This window comes from Nematolebias whitei, chromosome 15 (assembly GCF_014905685.2).
Source record: "Nematolebias whitei isolate Nwh7 chromosome 15, NemWhi1, whole genome shotgun sequence".
NCBI lineage: Eukaryota > Metazoa > Chordata > Actinopteri > Cyprinodontiformes > Rivulidae > Nematolebias > Nematolebias whitei.
In genome coordinates, this window is record NC_056512.1 from 17,476,632 (window position 1) to 17,500,589 (window position 23,958).

Genomic DNA, 23,958 nt, shown 5'->3' on the forward strand with positions numbered 1-23,958 from the left:
TCTACATATCTTCTGAACCGTCATTTTGTAATTTTCTGGATCTGGTCAGTTGGTCTCTTAACGCAATGGATAACACTTTTGAGACAAGTTTCAGACGAGATGAACTGCCCAGACGACACGTATGCAGCTGGATATGTCTCTGGAGGAAGTGAAATGTGATGTGTCTATCTCTGCTGTCGATCAAGGATGCCGAAATTGCATTTAATTGGATTTATGATAACAGGTTTCGTGTTTTTGGAAATGACTGGCTCCTGGTTTATCAATATACAAAGAAGACGGCCGCAGCTAATCTGGCCTGGTCAGGCTGCCACCTATGTGAAGGTTTGCTCCATGTCTTGAGCACCCAGACTCTATTGCTTAGCGGACTGGAACGCAAATTGGATGTGATTTGTGAGAATCACAGGCCATATGTGGCCCCTAGGACTCGCTGGCAAGATGGATCAAATCTCTGGGAATATTCTCAGGCACAGATCAGTGGTGTGTCCACTTAATTTGGACCTTTCAGAATCTACATGAGACCAGCAAAGACTCAAGGTAGATAAAACTCGGTAAAGTTCTACCTGCCCTCAAAACAAATGTTGTTTATCTGAATTTGGCTCCCTCGGCTGGCCTGTAGGCCACCTTATCTCAATTCGCCTGGAAGCTCTGTAATCTGACACTCTGCCCCCCTCCCTCCCATTGAGGAAGTCCATTGATCAACCAGAGGGAACCAGCTGAATAAAAATTGTGTCATCATTTCAGGACTCTTGGATTCTCATTGGCGTTGTCCTTGGTCATTCCCCGACACCCCTCGAGAATTTTTACGGATCTCACCAGAGGGAACTTCTGATTATTCCATCCTTATCAGAACTCCTTCAGTGCCTCCGGGAGTGTCCTTGGACACTCTCACCACCCTTGTCGTCTCGCCCCCCACCCCCACCCCTTCTGCGGAAAGTCTACGTCACCATGTGCTTCTTTGTGCAGGGTGTTTTTTTCATTATCAGGGTGTTTCTTCTCAACCAAGAAAAAAAAAGAGTTTGATAGGATTTTTTTTTGCCTCCAAATTCTACGTGTTCACTTTCACTAGGGCGGCTATGGCTGAGTGGTTAGAGCAGTCGTCCTCCAATGCAAGAGTTGGGGGTTCAAATCCACCAGCAGTCACATGCCGAAGTGTCCCTGGGCAAGACACTGAATCCCTCATAGCCTCCGATGTGTGTCCCATCGGTGTATGAATGTGATAAAGCTCTGATTAGTCTCTTTAGAATGATTTGTTCAATTAGCTTTGTAGAGATCTAGTAGAGTGCTGTATGAATGGGTAAATGAGGACACAGATTGTAGTGTAAAGCGCTTTCAGTATCTTGATCAGATAGAAAGGTGCTATATAAGTACAGACCATTTACCATTTACTTTTTGTCTGTCTAAACAGGTATCACTTGTAAATGAGTCTTCAAGGCTCCGTGTGATATATCTGTTTCAATAAAGGTTGAATGAAAACATATTATGCTTTGTTTACTTCAAGTTTACTGGTACACATTTCACCATACATATTTGCCATAAGCTTTTTCGTCTTGTACATTATGTTGTATAGGATAGAATGAAATAAATTGATTCTGTGAACAAATGGTCTTTACACATAAACTGAAATCAGATGTGTCTGAAATTAAACTTACAAAATCACAAGGCGATCAAATAACTATTTCCCCTACTGTACAGTACAAACCATAAATATGGAGTCCATTTCTGTTTGAGGCTGCTTTGCAGACTGACCACTGGGAACCTCCAAACCATGCTGGTTAATTCTGTAAAGAAATTGTGAATAATGAGCTCACATTTTTCTGTTCACACAAAGACAAATGCAAGGTGAAGGTTTGTGTTGTGTCACACTCCCAAAACTATCTTTTTCTTTCAGCAACACCTATTAACCCAGTGGAAGTTTTACTTTGTGTTAAGGAAAGTAATGGGCAGATTAAGTTTTTTGCTGAAGCTTTCCCCAAGATTGTGCTGAAAGATTGCTTATTTCTAGACCAAATGGTCAGTAGTGTGGGGATTCTGGCATTTTCCACCTAACCTCCAGTTCTTTCAACTTCCTGAGTGGCAAGACAGCTCCTAATCAGCAGTGGGTGTTTTCCATCCTGCTAATGAAGACCTTGATATTTAAGGCTGGTCTAATTATCTTCTCACTACTAGAACATTAGCCTCTATCGTCCTGGTCCCTGTTGTACCTCCTTGGATGTCCTAGTTCTTCTTACCACTCCAAGGAAACCTCTGAAGCCAGGATCTCATCTCACTCCTTGTGTCTCCTTGTAGAACTCCTGTGACAACAAATACCAGCCTTGAGTCTGTCTTGCCATTCTCACTTACCTACCGGTACTACTCACCTACTCCACTGATAACCTGGTCCTGGAATCCCCCCACCCCCCTCTCTGTGTCTGCAACACACCAAGAGACAGTAAGACAAATTACTTTGAAACTCAATGACTATATTACTCTAAGGATAATAATCACCAGTCTTGAACTTCCATGGATCCTTCCAGCACCCCTGTCCCCTGTAAATAAAACACTTACCTTTTCATATTTGACTCCAGATTATCTTGTTCCCAGTGCTACTGTATACTCTGGGTGTGATATCTACTGAAAATATGATATAATATTACAACCTAGGTATTAGTTCCCTCTTCAGGGGTCACCACAGTGAGTCATCCTCCTCCATCTCACTTTGTCCTCTGAATCCTCTGTCCTCACTCCAACTATCTCAGTGTCCTCTCTAACTGCATCAATATATCTCCTCTTTCGCCTTCCTCTTTGTCTTTTTCCAGGCAGCTGCATTTCTAACACCCTTCTACCAGTGTACCCACTGTTCCTCCTCTGGACATGTCCAAACTACTGTCCCTCCTCTGGACATGTTCAAACCACCGTCCCTCCTCTGGACATGTCCAAACCATCTCAGTCTGGTCTTTCAAACTTTATCTCTCAGTTGTTCAACCTGTGCTGTACCTCTGATTATCTCGTTTCTATCTTATCAATCCTTGTCACTCCTAAGGAGAACCTCAACATCTTCATTTCTTACACTTCCAGTTCTTTCTCCTGCCTTTTTGTCCATGTCGCTGTCTCCAGCTCATACAACATAGCTGGTCTCACCACTTTCTTGTAAACTTTTCCTTTGAACTTTGCTGACACCCTTTTGTCGCAAATCACTCCTGAAACTTTTCTCCATCCAATCCATCCTGCCTGGACTCTTTTTTTATCTTCTTTACCACACTCCCTATTTTCCTGGACAGTGGACCCCAAACACTTGAAGTCCTGCACCTGTGTGACCTCTGCTCCTTGTAGTCTCACTGTTCCATCAGCCTCCCTCTCATTCACACACATGTACTCTGTCTTACTATGGGTGACTTTTATTCCTCTTTTTTCAAGTGCATACCTCAACCTCTGCAAGTTCTCTTCCACCTGTTCCCTGTTCTCACCACAGATAATAATGCCATCTGCAAACATCATATTCCATAGGGATTCCTGCCTGACGTCATCTGTTTGTCAGTCCTTCAGCAGAGCAAACAAGAAGGGGCTCAGAGTTGATCCTGAATGCAACCCCACCTTCACCTCGACGCTATCTGTCACTCCAACAGCACATCTCACCACTGTCCTGCTGTCCTCATACATGTCCTGTCTAACATACTTCTCTGCCACTCCAGCTTCCTCATGCAATACCACACATCCTCCCTCTGCACCCTGTCATATGCTTATTCTAAATCCACAAAGACACAATTAAGTTCTTTCCGACCCTCTCTGTACTTCTCTATCAGCACCCTCAACAAGGATGTATCTGTGGTGCTCTTTCTTGACATGAAATCATACTGCTGCTCACAAATAGTCAACTCTCGTCTAAGTCTTACTTCACATCTCTTTCCCAGATCTTATCATTGTTTAACACTGTTAGGCCTTTTCTGCCAGCATTAAAAAAACTCATAATGTCAATGGTTCTACTAACACTAATGCATCCTGTTCAGCATCTTTGCCATCTTTTTAAGGTGTCACATAAAACTAATACCTGTGCCTTTCTTTTCTTTCCAAGGGATGGATGTGCATCAGAAAAGCTCATAACAGAAAGCTGTGGCCTTCGCTCCAAATTATTACCCGGGGACGTTGTGTTAGCTTACAGAGGCTTTGATATTAAAGACAGTGTGGGAGTCCAGGTCAAGGTTCTTTATTGGCATTCACATCACATGTTGTACATGAGGTGGAACAAAACTGTGTACACAGGGTCCCAGTTACAGCCAACAAAAGCATAAATGAATGATGTGCTAAGGTTAAAATCCCATCATTCACTAAAGGGAGATGTGAACTTGATGCTAAGGATGTTGAAAACACACACAAGCACACCTTAGAATTCATGTGGAAAGAGTAATTGGTTGCATGAGAAACAAATACACAATGTTACACAGAACTATACCAGTTAGGTTGCTGTTTACATGTCAGGGTGAAAAGGTGACACTTAAGATTGTGTGTGTGTGCTGTAGTTTAGTGAACATGTGTTCTACTGTGGTTGTAAATCTAATGCTAATGAAACCTGCACGTGCTGCTACTGCTATATGTAAAATGTAGATTGTGTGTGGGTGTGTGTGTGTGTGTGTGTGTGTGTGTGTGTGGGTGGGGGGGGGGGGGTGAGAGGTTGCTTTTGCCCTTGGTTACCCATGACCCAGGAGAAATTTGATAGTCGTCCCATCTCTGAGGCCGTCAGGGAGTTAGATTCAGATGAACTTTTATTATTGATTTTCGTCAGGCAGACATTTTTTTTTCTTCAGCCTTGAGTCCATCTGGACATTCTGGTTCCAAAATGGCCTGATTGTGGGAATCCATTCCACTGATCCATGTTATGAGTCTCCCTCAAGGTCGAACCCACAACGCTGACGAGTCCCAGAAGCCACAGGTGGCCCGTGATTCTCATAAATCGCCTCCACCTTATGGTTTAGCTCATAAACCAGTTGATTTAGAGTTCCTACAGCACGGACCAAACCTTCACACTGACTCGGAAGCTTTGCCATGGCCGAAACTGCTGCCGATGTCTTCTTCAAAAGTCGATATAACAGAGCCTCGCCGATGCCAAAAAGCAGAGTCCCTGCTATCATAAAGCCAAATATGTAAACATCTTCAACATCCTCCTGAGACAGGACTGAGAGGCACATCAGCTGCCACACTTCCCACAGGTCCATGATGTACCCCCCAGCGTGTGTCTCAGCTGGACACGCAGTTTCTCCAGGACCTTGTCGTTTTGTTGAAAAAATCTTATCATTAGGGTTGAACGCCCAGGATACCAGATCCATAATTTTCTTATTTTACGTTCGGGAGATGTGAACCAGATGCTTCAGACACATAGAGAGCAGAGAAGGAGGAAGGAAAAACGGAGGAGGAAAGACAAAAGCAGCCACCTCAATCAGAGCCAGGGAGGAAATTTAAATATTTATAGAAAAATTGCTACACAAAAATGTGCAAAAGTTAACAGTATGATTTACATAATTATGTCTCCCTTGAATCTGGAGTACAAGCGTGCTCTGAGGAATATCTTTAAGAAGCTTTGTGCTTTCTGTAGACAAGCTTCACAGAATTCCTGATCTGGAGAGACATGGATGACAGCCATGTCTTTCTGGGTCCACACAAGGTCACAGTGGTTTGATTTTGTTACAAAAACCTGTTTGTACCTGTGTATAGTATGGATGATGTTTCTTCATGTGAACTTCACAGCCTGTCTCCACGGCCTGCTGGATGCTGCATGTCCTATATTTGTAAGGAAACTTTCTCCAGGCAGCAGCGATCACACATTGAGTCCATCAGGAGATGCTCCAAGTTCAGGGAAGTTGGTGTTTATGATGAAACCACATTTAACTTTTAGATTTTTGTACTGCTAGCTGTAATTTTAATGTAGGCCTTTTGAGCATCATCCTCATGATTCACACTCCATTTTGTTTGCACTGAGTAGACACAGTGTTGCTCAGCATGACCCACGGTGTTCTGGTGGCTCAGAGTCTCTGAGAGTGCAGAACATGTGAACACACAATTAAAATGCTGAATGAAAAGACAAACATAAATTAAATCTATAATATATCTATATATGTATTTTAATACATATATATATATATATATATACAGTATATAATAAAGTAATCTAATCAGGATTTGAAGTCTACATGTTGTTATTAGATGAGCTCAAGTCATTAAAAATAAGGTAATTAACCATTTCAACTTGGAGCTCCGTAAATTAGTTAAAAACATACTTGAAAAATCAAGTGTTTACAATTTGTAATACTCATAGCATACAGAAGGTCGATTGATTCTGAAAGAATGTATATTAATAATTTATGTAAAAGCAAGGCGCCAAGAACAACGTACCTTTGTTCAAACCACAATGTATTCACAATCCAGGGTTTTAAAAATGTCCATATCGTTTACCAGCCGTTCATAGATTGGACAAGCCCTTCCAGTAACTTGTAATTCTTTAAATTATTTGCGGTGTAAGCACTGACATACACCAGGTCTGCTAAAATGACTGGGAAAGTCAGTGGAGGCAAATATTACTCTGGGTCTCTGCTACTTTTTTTCTTTTTTAAAGTGGGTGACATTTCCAATTTTACCTATTTTTTTCCATGTACTGTTTTTTGTCATCTGGGAGAAGTTTGTCACAATATAGTCCACTTTGTTTTAAGCTGCTTTTCAGCGTTATGAAGGAGGATACAGCGGTAACACCACAGACAAACACCAGAGTTTTTTATTTTTTCCTGAGGACAGTAAACATGGTGGTCGAGACGGGAACGCCCCCACACTCCCCCAGTGCAGTGATATAGGTTCCAAAGCTCTATAGGTCACTTTGTGGCCCTCCCTCTTTTGGAAATATGTGTTGACAACAGCCATTTCCATTCTCTTGGCAAAATCCATCACCATCTGTCCTTCCGGGTTTCTTTCCTTGACACCAAACTTATCTATCACTTCCTCATCTGCTGTGTTTCCTTCACCAACATGTCCATTCAGGTCTGCTCTGATCACCACTCTCTCCTCCCTGGGAATACTCTCTATCACTTCATCCAGATCTGTCCAAAATTTATTTTTCTCCTCCACATCACATCCAAACTGTGGAGCATAACCACTGACAACATTTAGCATCAGACTTTTTACTTCTACCTTCAGGCACATCACCCTATCTGACACTCTTTTCACCTCTACTACATTCTTTGCTAACTCCTACAGGAACACCCCTACTCCATGCGTCAGTGGAGAACTCAAACCCCTTCCCCGCTCCTTCTAGTAAACAGCCAATCAATGATCAGTATGAAAATGAGCCTACAGACATGTTATGTTTACGTCCGGAATTACGACGCTGGAATGAATGGCAAAAAGACAATTCTTTTACATAGACGTGCTGCCGAGGTAAAACATTAAGAAAATGAAACCTGGAGATGTAGGTATTATTAATTTAGTGCAGTGTGCCACAGCAAAGAGAAAAATAATGCAGAAAAACCATTGAAGAACAACTCAAAACCACTCGTATTCGTCAAAGCTCACGTTCAACCATCTCTGTGTCAGCTACACTACACAGACTCGTTGCCATAGCAACTGATTGACAACAACGTTGCGCCACTAATGTATCAGGATTCAACACCAAAAAACACGCAAACATTTCCCACACATCATACAGAACATTCAGTCCGATACAGTATATTATCAGGCTTGATGTTTATTTTGCGACTATTAATACAGCTGCTTTATAATATGTTAGAGTTGGTGTGTGGGTCACCTTTTTTCAAAGTGCTCAGTAATACAGTTATAAAATCTAACAATGTTCAGTCAAGTCATCTGGACGGTTTCTTTTTTGTGCTCAAAAAAGAGTCAAGCTATCATAACTGACTTCTCCCTCGCTATTTTTTTATTATTATTTTTTATTAAAACTTTTTCCTGACTTTGCTAACAAAAAAAAGTTCTGTTTTTCTATACTGTTTGTTAATCCAGTTTGAGAGCATGTTGAGTGTTTTAATTTCACATTTCTGTGGTTATTGTTATTAGGTTCAAATTAGTTTAAGATACATAATGGCCATCCAGTAAGATAAATGTTGTTGGTTGTTCAATCTTGGATGAAGAATATCTTAATTTTCCTTCTTATTATTTATTATTATTTTCTGTTCTCCCCCTGAGGGATTGCCACCTTGTGGTCAGGGGGTTTGCGTGCCTCAGTGGCCTTAAGAACCAGCAGGAGCTTTGCTTCAGGTGGGACACTCAAGCTGGGCAGGTCTTGGAGTAGAGGCCTGACAAAGCACAATTCATTTTTGTCGAGTTGGACACAGTTTATTTAATTTCATTTTCATTTAATATTTCATTTCATTCACTTGGGGCGGCTGTGGCTGAGTGGTTAGAGCAGTCCTTCTCCAATGCAAGAGTTGAGGGTTCGAATCCACCAGCAGTGACAATCACATGCTGAAATGTTCCTGGGCAAGACACTGAACCACTCATTGCCTCCGATGTGTGTCCCATCAGTGTATGAATGTGATAAAGCTCTGATTAGTCTCTTTAGAATGATTTGTTCAATTAGCTTTGTAGAGATCTAGTATAGAGCTGTATGAAAGGGTAAATGAGGCGCAGATTGTAGTGTAAAGCGCTTTGAGTATCTTGATAAGATAGAAAGGTGCTATATAAGTACAGTCCATTTACTATTTGCTCAATAATAAATATGAATAGTTCAAATGTAACAATTAAAAGAAATCATGAATGAAAAGGATCAGAAAGAAGTATAAACTTATATCTGCCCCATTCACATTAAAAGAAAATTAGCTATTCAGCTCAGAAGACTATTACAGACATAATTCAAATACACAAAAAAATACAGAACCCCCCCCCCCCAAAAAAAATACACAACAAAACATCAGCTTAATCAATGCCATATCGCTTCATCATAAGGATTTTCAAATTTATTTTAAATGCAGGAAAAAAATTTAGATAGTTTTATCTCACTGTCAAGATTGTCCCATAAACTGACACCTTTAAATTAAATACATCTTTCCATTGTCGACATTCTGAATCTAAATTTTTGGAAAATTTCAGCTTTTAGCTATTACCCCAATCCCGTGAAGACAGCACAAGTCAACAATAACAATGAATATGCTGGAGCATGATGTGTACGGATGAAGATGCCCCCTCATGTAACCATGCCTAGCACCGGCCCTGACAAAGTATTTTCTTTAATTCCCTCTCTGAACAGGTTAAAGGCAGACTTGTGACCTGAGAGGAATTCCAAGACCTGGATGACTTGAACAACCTACTTGTAGCTCTGTGTGAGACAAAGGGAGAAGAAATACAAGTCACATGCCAACAATATTTCTGGGTTATGAACACTTCCTGATTTGCTGAGTTTGAAGACACCGCAAATGACCATGCCAGAACTAGAACCCAAACCACTGCAGAGTGGATGCACCTGCCTTGACTCCGGAGGAAAGACAAGATCATACAAGAACTAGAGGATGCATTTATTGCAGTAAAAGCTGACATTTTATCACCAACTGCTTGACGCCAGTAAAAAACAATTCCCACCTGTAAACCAGGAAATTCTGGTGGGCTGCTCATCTGTTTCTCCTGGCTCTAGGTTTGTTCTTCCCACTTTTCTTATTAATCAGATTAATCTCCCTGTTTTAGCCCTGGTAGACACTGGTGCAGAACAAAATCTGATTAGTAGTGATTTTGTGATGCAGAAACTAACCCAAACTATTTTTGTGGTTGCTCTTACAGGAAAAACCCTCACCACCATATTTCAGAGAATGAAAGTTTCACTTTGTAATTTCTGGAAATCACGTGAAGAGGGTGAGTTTTTTGTTTTTGATTCCCTGTTGTCTCACTTCATTTGGCTTTAAAATCATCAGCCTAGCATTAATTGGATGGAGAAGAGAACTTAATTGCTGGCATTTTTATATTCTCTATTTTTTTTTTTTATATCTTGTGTATGTTCCTTTGTACTGCAACTCTGGCACAACAATTTCCTGCTGGATCAATAAAGTTCTATCTTATCTTGTCTTATCTTATTTTATCTTATCTTATCTTATCTTGTCTTATCTTATCTTATCTTATCTTATCTTGTCTTATCTTATCTTATCTTATCTTATTTTACATTCAAAATGGTCAGAGCTTAAACTCGAGACAAACACTTTGGTCACTGTCTTTTGCAAGATTCATCTTTTCCATAAACTACAGACCTGGTTCTAGAAACATAAAACATGATACTCTCTTTTGACAGTTCTCATCTTCAGACAGCCACATCTGTTTATGTTGCTTTGCTGTGGTAGGTTTTTTTGATGCCTCAAATCGTGCCCTGTCTAGGACACGGTGTGAAAGATCTTTTTTTTTTATACTGTCTCTCCTCATGTTTTCTTTCTTTTTCTTATCTAAGCAAAATATTATTCTGAATAAGAATAAGAAGGCCGCGCTAATTATTTATAGCCGCAGCTTTGTGCACTCCGCCCATCTTCAGACGACTGTATGTACATATTCGCGTTGTATCTTGGTGCAATGCCAATAAATTTTTTTCTGATTCTGATTCTGTCTCCTGACATACAGTATGCTATCCTTTATTACATTGCATTTTAGGTGTCTCTCTCCGTGTCGTGATATAAAAGAGCTTGTTTCAGCATGCCCTATCTGTTCCTAGAATAAGAGTGGGAACCAACCCACAGCAGGACTCCTTCAGCCTCTGCCTACTCCTGGTCGTCCATGGCTGCACATTGCTCAGGACTTCATTACACATCAAGCACCCTTGCATGGTAACACAGTCATTCTCACTGTAATAGATAGATTTTCTAAAACAGACCACTTTGTTCCTCTCTCCAAACTCCCCACCTCTTTCGAGACAGCTCAACTCCTGACAGATCATTTTTTCCAGATCCATGGCATTCCAGTGGATATTGTATTGGATCAAAACCCTCAATTCATTTCTGTGATCTGGAAAGTGTTCTGCAGTGTATTGGGGGCCTCCTCCAGCTTGACTTTGGGCTACCATCCTCAGTCCAATGGACAAAGCTAACAATGCAACCAGGAGTTGGGGGCAGCATTAAGGTGCATTTCATCAACAACCCCTCCTCCTGGAGAATTACTTAACTTGGATTGAGTATACCCACAACACACTCAACTAATCTGCCAATGGACTGTCTTCATTTGAAGCTTCTCTTGGGCACTCACCACCTTTATTGACCAGCCAGGAGTCTGATGTGTCCTTCCCTTTTGTGTAGCATCACCTCCATCGCTGCAGAAGAATCTGGCAACAAACTAAAGAGGCTGCACATACAGTGATAAGAAACTTGCTGGTAGACATCAATCCACGGCTCCATGTTATCAAGTAGGCAAGAGGGTATGGCTCTCCAAATGTGATGTTGACATCAAGGACATCCCTAGAAAGCTGGTCCTCATGTTCATGGGTCCATTCCCCATTATTAAGATCATTAACCCATCTGCAGTCAGGCTCCATTGTCGTGCCCCAAAGAGAGTGTGTGCTGCAAAGGATGCTGGGTAGACTTGTGGCAATTATGTGTGCAATGTTTCTGATTGTTTACGATGTTTCTGAGTGGAAATGGATTATTCTTGTTAATGTTCTATTCAGGCTTGGTTTAGCATTATGTTGAAATCTTTGTTATTGGCTATAAACTGACACCATGAGTTTGAGATTGTTCACAGCATGTACTGTATAAGGGGGGAAAGCACTTACTGTTAGTAGGTAAAAGTGTACCTTTAATTAAGCATGATGTTGCACAAAAGCGACCACATTGTGATGCTAACTTAACATAGAATGGCAGAGAATAGCTTAGTTAAAGTCAACGTTCTCCTGTACACCTTTAGAAGGGCAAGTGGGGTCTCCAAAAAGCACACGTACTGTAAGTGTGTGAAAATGTTGAATATTGTCAATGGCTCCTAAATAAAACTGATGGATGAATGGATGGATGATTACTTAATTTTAACCCTGTGAGCATTGGAGAAAATTTTAAAGCATTTTTAAACCTGTACATCAAGTTCTTGTTTTAGTCATAATTGAAGTTCTGTGTTGTTCTAAATATATAGATAATCGTAAATAATTTCCTAAAAGAAAGGTATAAAATAATTAAAAGCCCAAAATTAATATGATACTCCTAGCTTTGATGAGTGGACATAAACTTCTAACTAACTGTGTGTTTAGTTGTTCTTTAACAAAAAGTCCAAAAGTCGTAGCTGACCATTTCACATGTATGAACATAGAAATCAATGTAAAATAAAGCTGTGCTCACATTAAACACAAGTTCAAGTTTCAAACTGACTGGGTTACATTTTATACAAGTAAAATATTTACATAAAACTGACCTCTTAGCAGACGAACTCTGGTCTGATTTAAAGTTAATATCAAAACTCTTTGAATTATCACTCTGATAGGACACACAGCTGGGTGCAGGTTGATTCCTGTAATTAAAAACAGTTTCAGTGCTGAGTGCTGGTATGAAGAAGACCCTTTAGAGTCTAGACAAACAATATTTACATAAAACTGACCTCTTAGCAGAAGAACTCTGGTCTGATTTAAAGTTAATATCAAAACTCTTTGAATTATCACTCTGATAGGACACACAGCTGGGTGCAGGTGCAGTTCCAGGTTGATTCCTGCGAATAAAGAGAGTTTTAGGGCTGAGCTTTGACACAAAAAAGAATCATGGAAGGCCATCTCACCTCTGAGTTTTGCTGGTGGGTTTTGCGGTTTTAGAGGGAGAAATATCCTCGTCTTTGTCCTGACAATGATCCATGCTGCTGAATTCACAGTCACATCAGCTCGCACACATTTTCTCCCTTCACCTGCGGAGGAAACACTCATGGAGTTATGGAGCTACAGCCGTGAAATGATGATTGAACAATACATCCACTGACACTGTCACTGTAAGTTTTCATCAGCTGAAGCAGAGGGTCATTAATGTTCAAAGGGGATTGAATTTATTCTTTCAGTGCAGCTATCAGAGGACTTTTGAACAAGAAAAACAAATGTTCACATATAAGGCTTGTGTGAGGCATTTTAAAATAAAGTGTAAATATTTGCTCTTTAATTATTATGAAAAAGAAACCAACGTGCCTAAAGTGAAAATAAGTTTGAAAAAACAACATTTTAACACATACAAGCAAGAAGCTAACAAGGACTCTTTAATCTGATCAGAATGTTCTTAACTAACTAGCATAAGTTCATGTGCGCGAAGTACGAGCTAATGTAGTTTCTCCGAGCGTTATGGATTTAATTGAAACATGTAGGAACACCAGCTGTCAGAGCTCAAACAGGACGATAAAATCATACCCTGACTGCTGCAGACGAGGGATGGAGGACGACCCGAAGAAGTGGCCGAAGATTACATATACTAGCATATTTAGCTACTTCATTGACTCAGTTGCTTCTGACGGTGAGCAACCTGAAAAGCTCCGAGGCGTATTAGCATCTACAGTAATAAGGTCGGTCGCGTTTTGTTAAAAGAAGTAGGACAGCAGACACAGAGCCCAGTCAAAACCTTAAAGACCTCTATCACCCAGCCTGGGTTAATTACATAGAAAATAGCACACATACTGCACTTTGGGTGGTGTCTTCAAGTTCACATTTTCCATCCACATTCTTCTTAATTCCTCATCTGTAGGTAGGAGATGGAAACTATACCTCTTTTCACAGGAACATCTTTTTGTTTTGGGTCCGTGTTTAAACTCAGTTGTTGTAGCCACTGATTTAGTTTGGTCTGGTTGTTTAAAAAAAAAGCCAAATCTTTTGTGTGAGTTTGCTCACTGTGGCGACCCATGAAAAAAGGAGCAGCCGAAAGAAACACTTTTTCTTTATTTTTACTCTCGAGTTCCCCATGTCTGCACCTGGGTTCAAGAAACTTCACAGAACATGATGGAAAAATGAAATGGAAATGAAAGATTGTTACTGGAGCTATCAGCAATTATGTGGGAGGCAGCAATAATGAATAGTGAGGTGTATGTTAATTAGAAATATCTGAGTTTCCAAGTAATATATTTGATTTTATGTTTGTTTGTCTGACTTAGAAATCAGAAACTCCGATTTCCAGGTACAATTGAAAAGCACAGTCCATGTGATAATAAAGGAAACATTGATTTGTAAATGATTTTTAATGGCACTTTGTTGCTTTTTTTATTTTCAAACATTTTCAAAAACAGTACAAATATATTGAACTCTTTTAAGAGCATGACTGGACCCAAAGAAACATTTTATTTGGACATATTGTCTCTGTTGCAATATAAAGCAGCTTCTCCATTGTTAAGTACAATTCTGATCTTAGTTCTAGTCAGTTGTCTCAGGTGTAGGTGTGTCTCCACTCTGTGGGCGAGATTGTTTATTGGAGCTTTGGGAGGGGGCGGGGCTTATGGCAGAACTCGCTGAGGACAGTAGTCACTGGGTATGTTTACATGGACATAAGTAACCGGATCAAATGGCCGGTCGGAATAAAAGTGTGTCATGTAAACACTCCGTTCGGGTTATTTTTTGTGTATTCTATGCGATCCGATATAATTTGTGATCAGAACGAAACGGGTGGTTTACGCCAATCCGTAACCCGATCGGTGCGCATGTAAACGCTTGATCTGTTCGTTTTTATCTGATCGTAAAAAACTGATCTGACTGCGCATGTGCGACTTTGCCATTTCCGCCTGGCTAACGCTAATAATATTAGCATGTCAGGGGAGCAAAACTGGTCGGTGAGCGACACAACATTTCTACTAGAAACTTTGAAAGAGCTCAAAATGATCTGTATTACCTGTAGCTCAGTCAGGGAGTGCAGTAACGTCTCCACCATCATTAAAACCTGTCGCGGGTCCATTTTGGGTGCTCAGATTTGTTCACGTTCACCCGGAAGTAGAACTTCTTTTTCGGTGTTTTTTTTAAGGAGAGTTTACCACTCTGCGCATGTCAGTACTGCTGTTCAGAACAAAGCCCGCTGCATGTAAACGCTCGTCATGAACAGATTGTGCCCATGTAAACAACACATTTGAATTATTCAAACAGAACACATTTCAATCCGGTCAGAGAATTCTGCGCATGTAAACATAGCTACTGAATGATTGGTAAGTAAGTGCTTTGTGTTGTCATCATTGTATGTTCCCATACAAAGACAAAATTAACTCTCTGCATTTAACCCATCACACCTGAGATACACCCAGGTGGAGCAGTGGGCAAATATGTAAGCACCCAGGGGAGCAATTAGGGATTGGGTGTCTTGCTCAGAGACACCACGACATGCGGGCATGACGGGGAGTCTAACCGCAACTTTCTGGTCCCAAGTCAGATGCCCTACCTCTACCCCATCTCGGCCCCATAGTGCCTTCATGTGCAGCCTTGAGAACTCTACAAAAGTATCTAAACACACTGGAAAAAATAGCTAGATTTGCTGCCAAGCTTTTGTTTGGTGTCCATTTTTATTTCTCCAAGGTACATGGGATTAGTAGGACATAATAAGTTAAATCAGTGACGTGCAGTCAGGGGAGGCAAGTGAGGCTATGCCTGACCTGTCATCATGACAAGTAAAATACTAATGATAAGAGAAAATACATTTGACCGCTTGACTGTTCTATAAAACAGTTTTCTTGAACGACTCAAGAGAACTGAGTCCTTTTAGCGAGTGACTCAGATTAACCCGAGTTCGTAAAGTGAACCGGATTTACCAGCTCTACAATCAACGGCAGCGGTTTGACGACGTCAGATCATTTACTTGGCTCGCTTGGAACCTCGGCTGAGGCGGGTCCAAAAGCCGAGCAGGGTCAGGGAATGGAGACACAACTGGCCGATGCTGAGTCTGATTAAAGTCACGTCGGTAGAGAAGCAGCTTAAATCACTTTACATCAAACTTTAACAAGCCAACAAACTAATATTTTACCACAGTTTTACAACCTACAGTACCACATACAAACAAAATGTCAGTCTTTGTTTCATTATCACTGAAGCAGCTTCATTCCTCCTTAAACTGACCGTATGTTAAAAGTTTAAGCACTCTTTGATACGTCGAAGGACTAGTGTATAGATGATTTTATAAAGAAATATAAACTTTACATTCATTGAACCTAGTAAATAGACTGAAACAGTTTTCAAAAAGTTACTCAGTAGTTGCTGATTGCACAAGTCTCCTGTCTTTTATGACAAGGCAGCAGAAGGTGGGAAGTAGAGACCTTCAGTGATTAACATAACTCTCCTGAGGCCTTTACTGAGTGGAGTTAGGCCGTTGTGGACTTTATTCTGCAGTACAGTATCATCGAGACAACCATGGCGCATATCTGAAAGAAAAATACATTAGCTAAATATGTTTTAGACCTTAAAACAGCTAATTCAATGAGTTTAGCCAAGTAAAGGTACCTCCAGAGCTGCAATCCCAAGGGCCACTCCAATAATCACGACTGTGTTGTCATCAATCAGTTTCTTGATTTTTGGAAAGCACCCGTTAATCATCTAATAAAAATGTAAAATACAGAAGTAGAATTATTATTGGATTGTGTGTGTGGATGCTGTTTTCCATTAAAAAGTACGTACTTGACTCAGAGCCACGGTTTGGTTACACGGGGGGTTTGTGGTTCGGCAGCACTGGGGTGGGTACGACGAGTTGTGACTCGTGTAGTACGGAGAGTTCTCAAAGTCGGTGAAGTTGTAGAAGCCGCAACATTGTAACTGCAAAGAGAACGCATTTCACAGAAATCTTTGCGGAAGTGGCTTTAGACAGAATTCCACATTAGTTCCAAAGTTAGTTTTTTGTACCGTGTCCATCGTATTACTCCAGAGTCCGGTAATGTCAGGATTTTTGCCGTAGTCCGTTTTGATATTTCCCACTGCTGCTTTGCCAACGTCCATGAACAGTTTATCTGCCTGACAAATGCATAAAAAGATACACTGTGTTATTACAACTGATGGTTGTAAATGTCCTGCATTTGAAGGAGCTCTTCAGTAACTCACCACAGGTTTGAAGACCAGAATGACCACAGCTCCTGCAACCTCTGCGATGAAGACCAGCAGGACTATGATAAAGAACTGAAGAAATAAAACAGAAACAACAATGTTAATGTAGTTTAATCAGATTACGTCCTTATAAAACTGTTCGTTGCAGAAGTTTTAGAGGAGTGGTTTGTCTTTTTGAAAAGAACACCTGTTCTTTCTGAGGATAATGGGTTAGCATAAAGTGAGTTTTTAGTGATGTTCGTTCCACCAGGTGAGCTGTGGGTGAAAAACTAAATTATGGTCCATACTGCACATATTAATATTTATGGATTAATGTAATCAAAGACCGTATCAAATTAATTTGCAAACAGCATTTGCAAGAAAGTCTACAAAATGTCTTGAAACGTTCACAGCAGGCTTATCACATCAAGTGTTTTTGCCTGAATCTTCAAAAATGTAAGAAGTTTTCTCTTAAATAGTTGCAGAGTTGTCACTGGTATCTCAAACCCATGCCGAACCCTTCCTACTGTTGTTGTGGACATTTTGAATTTATCTTAATTTATCTTTTAAAGTGCTTTATACATGAGGTTGTATTATATTGAATTAGGGATGCACAATCCACTTTTTTCACTTCCGATCCGATACAGATATCAACTGTTCCGTGTCGTCAATACCGATTCGATACCGATCTGATACAGAAAAACAGTGCTGAATTAACAAAAATGGCTAAATCATGTCATCTGGACCCATTTCTGAAACAGGTCCAGATAACATGATTTAGCCATTTTTGTTGTCTACCTGGATGTTTGAGCTTACAAACCTGATGCTGAATTAACTTAAAACATTTGTTTTGTTAAACGTAGACATGAATGTACTGAATTACAAATTTATTGAAAACTCTGCACCAGAGCAGCACACAAACACACCAAGAGCTTCACAAACGTAAAAACAAGACAACTTTAATTTGTTCAGTCAGGTCACTAGAGCATGACGTTACTCAGAGCACAAAGCATAGAGTTAGAGTGTATAGACCTGCCCAGTCATGGATCGGTCATATTGTCACCGATACCCGATCCAGAAGGTTTTTCGATATCTGTACCGATATTGATATCTGTATTGGATCGGTACATCTCTATATTGAATGTCCACATCTGAAAACTGCTGATGAGTTCCAGTCATCAGCAACAACATTCCAGCATAACTGGTCTAACACTACAAAACCAAAGTCCACTTTGACTAATGTCCCTCTGTCTCAGTCTAAAGCTGCCCGCCTTCATTTCAAATGTGAAACTTATGAAATTTAATCATAAACGTGAGGACGGCTGTCAAGGTTGCATACAAAGCGAGCCAAGGCGGGTACAGTGTAGGCAATGAAAGGATGTTCCTGGTCTAAAATGCATTTGTGCAAGCTGTGCACACAAAAATATTAAAGAGGTTCAAAAATTTGCTGCCCAAAGTGCAGTCACACACGGATCTCTGACAATGCAGAGTGAATCCGGACACTTTGGCTTGATCGCAAACGTTCAGAATTCAGTGAGAAAACTTGAAATTTGTCTCTTTCTCTCAATTTTGAGTCGCCAACATGAGAACTAGTCTTTGTCAGGAACTGATCAAACTGGCAACAGTTGCTGCACACAAAACAGGACTTTCTGGACATTTAGTGCATGAAATAAACTCAATAGAACAGCTGGAGAGCATCTGTAATTAGTGACAGTTGTCTGTTTCAAGTAGAAGTAACTGGATGGAACAAGTGATGCACGTTAGAACGACCACTTGTCTACAGGGTTGTGAAAATCCTAGAAATCAAATGTTGGGAGCAGCATTTTGTTGAGAAGGGGTTCTCTGTAGACCAAAAGTGAGCGTTTCTGGAGAATAGGCGTTTGTAGAGGACAAACACTGATGGGCTAGCTGTACTTGTTGGCTCTTTGGGTAAGGTACGTCAGCTGTTTTTTTAAATTGAAGGTTTCTAAGAAACAGCGTTATATCTAATGTCAAACACAAGAAGATTCTCTTTTGTTCTTGGTTGTAGGCTGCACCTGACACAGGTTGGCTTGAGTGTGGTCTGGGTACAATGAAATATGAAGCATCTGAAGCGAAACCTGCTCCATTAGTCAAAAAGTCTGGTCTCAATTAAAGATCATGAGTCCTGTAATGAGATAACAGCCCAAAACAAAAGCTAAAAACAAAATGTTCTCTTTAGAAGTTCTTCTATGAATCTGATCTATGAAAGGAGCTGAAACATGGAGTAGGACTGACCCTTAAAATGTGAGACAGCTGAGGAAGTTAACCAGTAAACAGAAATACCTGCTCCAGTTGCAGAAATCTGACAGAAACTGACAATCACTCATCTGCAGCGACTGATTTAAAAGTTGAACAAGAAAATGTGAAGTTAAAGGAAACATCCTTTGTCCCAAAGCCACTTTAAGTATCATAATTATTTTGGTTACTTTATTTTTCTTTCTTTATGAATCGATTGTAACTATTTTCACATTATTCAACAACCAAAACAGCTTTTGTTTTTTAATGCTATGGCTAGGTATTAAAATCAAACATTTAGCCCTCCCCACTACCCAGTTATGTTGCTCTTATTTTGAAATGTAACCTGAAGTTCTGTGTTGAGAGAGAAGGAAAAGAAGTTATGGAGACGCTGCTAATGTCAAACCGGTTAACACCATAGACACAATATGTCTTTGGTTAACACAATCTGCCAATAACGCCTTGTTGTTGTTTTTTTCTCACATTGTCAAACCGGAGACACTGCCAATATCTTTTTTCGTCCAATCAGATGTGGCCCTCGAGTAACGCCTTCCATATTTGTCTGCAGAGATACCTACTTGATTTTGTTGGCATAGTTTGGGTCCATCCATCCATCCATCCATCCATCCATCCATCCATCCATCCATCCATTCATTCATTCATTATCTTTACCCACTTATTCCATTTTGGGTCATGCGGGGGTCACCAGTACCCATGTCCAGCATTCACTGTGGAGGGGCGGGGTACACTCTGGACAGGTTTCAAGTCCATCACAGGCACTGTGAGGATTGTTTCCTTAATGAGTGGCTCCCCCTTGTGGTCGTTCCTAGCTATTGTTCTCCCTCATGTGATCAGCTCCTGCCTCTCACCTGATGTCTTTCCCAGCTGTTTGTCATTGTCTGTCATTAGTGTGTGTATATAAATCTGCATCTCCTGTTCTTCATTGTTTGGTTCTGGCTCCTTGTTCCTATTCTGCACAACGTCCTGGTTTTGGCTCCCTTCATGTAAATGGACTGTACTTATATAGCACCTTTTTGTCTTATTTCAAGACACTCAAAGCCTTTACATTACAGTATGTGTCCTCATTTACCCATTCATACAGCACTCTACTAGATCTCTACAAAGTTAATTGAACAAATCATTCTAAAGAGTCTAATCAGAGCTTTATCACATTCATACACTGATGGAACACACATCAGAGGCTATGAGGGGTTCAGTGTCTTGCCCAGGGACACTTCAGCATGTGACTGCTGGTGGATTCGAATCCCCAACTCTCACATTGGAGGACGACTGCTCTTACCACTCAGCCACAGCCGCCCCAATTGTCCTCCCATTGATCATGTAAGTTGTTGCTGCCATGTCAGCCATTTTGTTTATTTCTATTAAAAAACTTTTGCTTTAAACCTGAGTCCTCCGAGTTCAGTCTGCACTTTGGGTTTGACCGCCACCAGATCTTAACACAACGGTCCTGTGGCTGTCGCTAACCTCACAACAAGAAACGTACAAGCATGCATCAGGATAAACGAGCTCAAACCTCGGTTTCACCAAATCAGAGTTGAGTTTGCATATTTTTCTCTCTTCACCCACCAAGGGCTGCTCATGTTATTCTTCTGACCTCAGTTTGCCTCAACTTTCTGTTCTGATCACGCCAACATTCATTTAATCAGCTGCCTTCAGCTGGATTTAAACTTCCCTTTTTTTAAATTTAAATAGTTTTTCCGAAACGTTCTGATTAACAACTGCTGTCTGTTCCTAAAAAGGTTTGTTTTTGATTTTCTGCCGTTTTCTTTGAAAAATTAACCATTTGAACTAAGGATGCACGATATTATCAGCATGGTATCAGCATCGGCCGATATTAGCGTTAAAGTTCAATATCGGCCATTCCATTAAAATAACTTGCTGATATAAAAGGTGCTGTTTTTGCCTGCAGCACAACGTGATGACGTCACGTGCACCTACCTGATCTCACGGAGGAGAGGAAAATTCAAAATGCTGACGGTGTGGAAGTTTTATTTTCCGTTGGTGAGGATGTCAGATTCTGAAGATTTCTGGACTACGTTGAGCCTCGCTATATATATATATATATATCGTCCCCAGTCAGAGATATTTTTCCGACGTAGCCTTACCCGAGTTACAAACTGTCATTTCCAACGTCGTCGAGAAGCTCATAGCCGATAGCATGACTTGTTGGGTGAGTTTTACAACAAACATTTGGACGTGGTGTTAGCTTTGTTAGCATGATTAATCTTACAACACAATGGATAGACAAAAACTTTGATCTTAAAAAGTCTGTCCTTCATGCACAAGAGTGCAGAGGATCCCACACTGCAGCTATAGGAACCTGGAACAAGCCTCCACAAGTGAGACAACATCACAGGTGACTAATGCTAATAAATAACACTTTTCATTTAACATAAGTTAAAGTGCTATACGTATCATATGGCTGTTATTGAATATATGTCACCAGCTCTTACAGCTGTTGCACAATTTTTGTAGCAAATAAGCCTAAATAAGAGGAATATGTTCTGACAAAAGAACGTATATAAAGTGTCGGTTATCGGCCAAAAATGTAATATTGTGCATCCCTAATTTGAACTAATTCTAGGTTCTACATGTTGAGTTAATTTAGGCAAAACGGTTTCTAATTGTGCTTTGATAGCGTGAGTAACAAGGTTTAGTTTTTCTATCAGTCTGCCTCCAGGTTGTGATTAGGTGCAAAGAGGCCGTGCCTCCATGTACAGGACACAAAGAGACTGAACGTTCAGAGAATAAGCAGCATTGTCGCCCTCTGTAAACACAATGAGAGAGGGATTATCTGGAAGAACACGGCTCAGCCTCTTCACTGCAGTTCCTGACAATAATAAACCACAGCAGAGCGTTGTTCATGCAGTGAGTCATGACCCAGGTCTGAACTGACAGGATTTTACTTCAACTGGTCTCTATCAGCCACTAACTGCTGGTAAACCCTCTAACCAGCGTATATTATGAAACTACTGAGTGTTTTGTGTTTTCTCGAAAACTAAGTATTCCAAATAAATTGGCTGTAATGTCCATCTTATTCTTTCAAACTCTGTGTTGCTAAAGCCATCATTAGGCTTAAAGGGATAGTTTGGTGATTTTTAAACAGATTTTTTTTTTCTCAGAGTTATTAGAAGTTAGTACCCATCAGCCCTAGAGCATGAAATATGGAAGAAAAAGACCTTCAAGATAAGCTAATAGCTACCCAAAGCTTCTTTTATATTGTTTGATATTTTTAGATTGGTCCTATGGTTTTGATCTGCTCAGAGACGGGATTATAATGAAATTATGACCCGGTTCTGACTGGGTTAAACTGGGCCAGCAACTCTAAAAAGAGTCTCCCTGGGATTCAATATCTGTCACGGAATAGAGTTTAATCTTCTTGCCACATCACGTAGAAAGATTTTTTTGAAGCACCGTCTCATATTTCCTAACACATCAGAACCACATAAGATCCATTGAGATCACACTTAGTCACGCCCCCCATACACTGACAGGTTGAACTCTCCTTCTGAGAAGGAGGAGTCCAGGACCCTATAAATGAGTAATGACACGGGACATCGGGGCTCTTCTTCCGGGTTTGTGAACACATCACAGACCGGAGAGGCCAGTGCTACAAACTGGAACCTTTTCCTGCGTTGATTTTAATACAATTGATAAAACTTAATTGACGTTTCCTTGATTTATTGATAATGAGAGTTGCCACTTCTGAGGAAGATTCGAGCCGGGGGGGAAGACATGGGCTGGAGGGGTTTTTTCAGGTCTGGTGACCCGCAGCCAGCCATTGTCTTTAACAATATTGTTTCTAAGGCTTATAAAATAAACTCAAATATAGTTACGTGTGTGTGTGTGTGTGTGTGTGTGTGTGTGTCTATAATATTGCAAGAAAGATTAGTTCACTGTTCAGTGACCCTGAGACCAAAAGTTTGCTCAACTCCTGGCAGACTGACTCGCCCTGCGGCCTCAGGAGACACATTTGAAAGGTAACATGGATTTTTTTTTTTCAGTTGAGAAAATATTGTCAAACTAAACAAACTGTGTCGTGACAAAGTATAAAGGTTCCTTATTAGCTAATGTAGCATTCTGTCCCACCTCTGCAACATTTTGAATAAAAAGCTGATTTATAAATCTGAAAAACAAAAGAAAATGTATCTAGCGCGCACACACAATCAGGGGTGGCTGAGAGGTTAAAGAGTCAGGGGTTCGATTCCACCATTAACCAGTTACATGCTGAAGTGTGGGACAACACAGTTGGTAGAGCTGTTGCCGCTCAGTCAGAAGGTTGCCAGCTCAAATCCCAGCAGAGGACCTTTCTGGGTGGAGTTTGCATGTTCTCTCCGTGCATGCGTGGGTTTTCTCCAGGTACTCCGGTTTCCTCCCACAGACCAAAAACATGCATGTTAGTCTGATTGATAACTGTAAATTGTCCCTAGAGAGAATGGTTGTCTTGTTTGTCTCTGTGTCCTTGAGACAGACTGGAAACCTGTTCAGGGTGTCCCCCACCTCTCCCACAGTGATGGCTGGATATGGGCACCAGTGATCCTCGTGACCCGAAAAGGAAGAAGCGGGTAAAGATAATGGATGGTGAAGTGTCCCTGGGCAAGACACTGAACCCCTCATTGCCTCCAATGTGTCCCATCAGTATGAATGTGATCTAAAACTCTGATTAGTCTACAGATTCAGATTCTCTTTGTAGAGATCTAGAGATCTGTTGTAAGAGTGTGTGTGTGTGTGTGTGTGTGTGTGTGTGTGTGTGTGTGTGTGTG

The 23,958-nt window shown here is 40.6% G+C and overlaps 2 protein-coding genes across 2 annotated transcripts in view; both read right to left on the minus strand.

Annotated features, from left to right (window-relative positions):
- Nucleotides 1-12,758, minus strand: part of LOC119421989 (NACHT, LRR and PYD domains-containing protein 12-like) — a 48,179-nt gene extending 35,421 nt beyond the window's left edge. The window contains exons 1-4 of the mRNA XM_037689342.1: nt 12,685-12,758; nt 12,511-12,618; nt 12,328-12,423; nt 1,700-1,778 (exon numbers count right to left, since the gene is read on the minus strand). Coding sequence (XP_037545270.1) covers nt 1,700-1,778; nt 12,328-12,423; nt 12,511-12,618; nt 12,685-12,758 — 357 coding nt within the window. The remainder of the gene's footprint in view (nt 1-1,699; nt 1,779-12,327; nt 12,424-12,510; nt 12,619-12,684) is intronic.
- Nucleotides 12,759-16,183: 3,425 nt separating this feature from the next.
- Nucleotides 16,184-23,958, minus strand: part of tspan35 (tetraspanin 35) — a 10,435-nt gene continuing 2,660 nt past the window's right edge. The window contains exons 3-7 of the mRNA XM_037688834.1: nt 16,937-17,011; nt 16,742-16,849; nt 16,520-16,654; nt 16,346-16,438; nt 16,184-16,266 (exon numbers count right to left, since the gene is read on the minus strand). Of these exons, the coding sequence (XP_037544762.1) occupies nt 16,207-16,266; nt 16,346-16,438; nt 16,520-16,654; nt 16,742-16,849; nt 16,937-17,011 (471 nt within the window). The 3' untranslated portion in view covers nt 16,184-16,206. The remainder of the gene's footprint in view (nt 16,267-16,345; nt 16,439-16,519; nt 16,655-16,741; nt 16,850-16,936; nt 17,012-23,958) is intronic.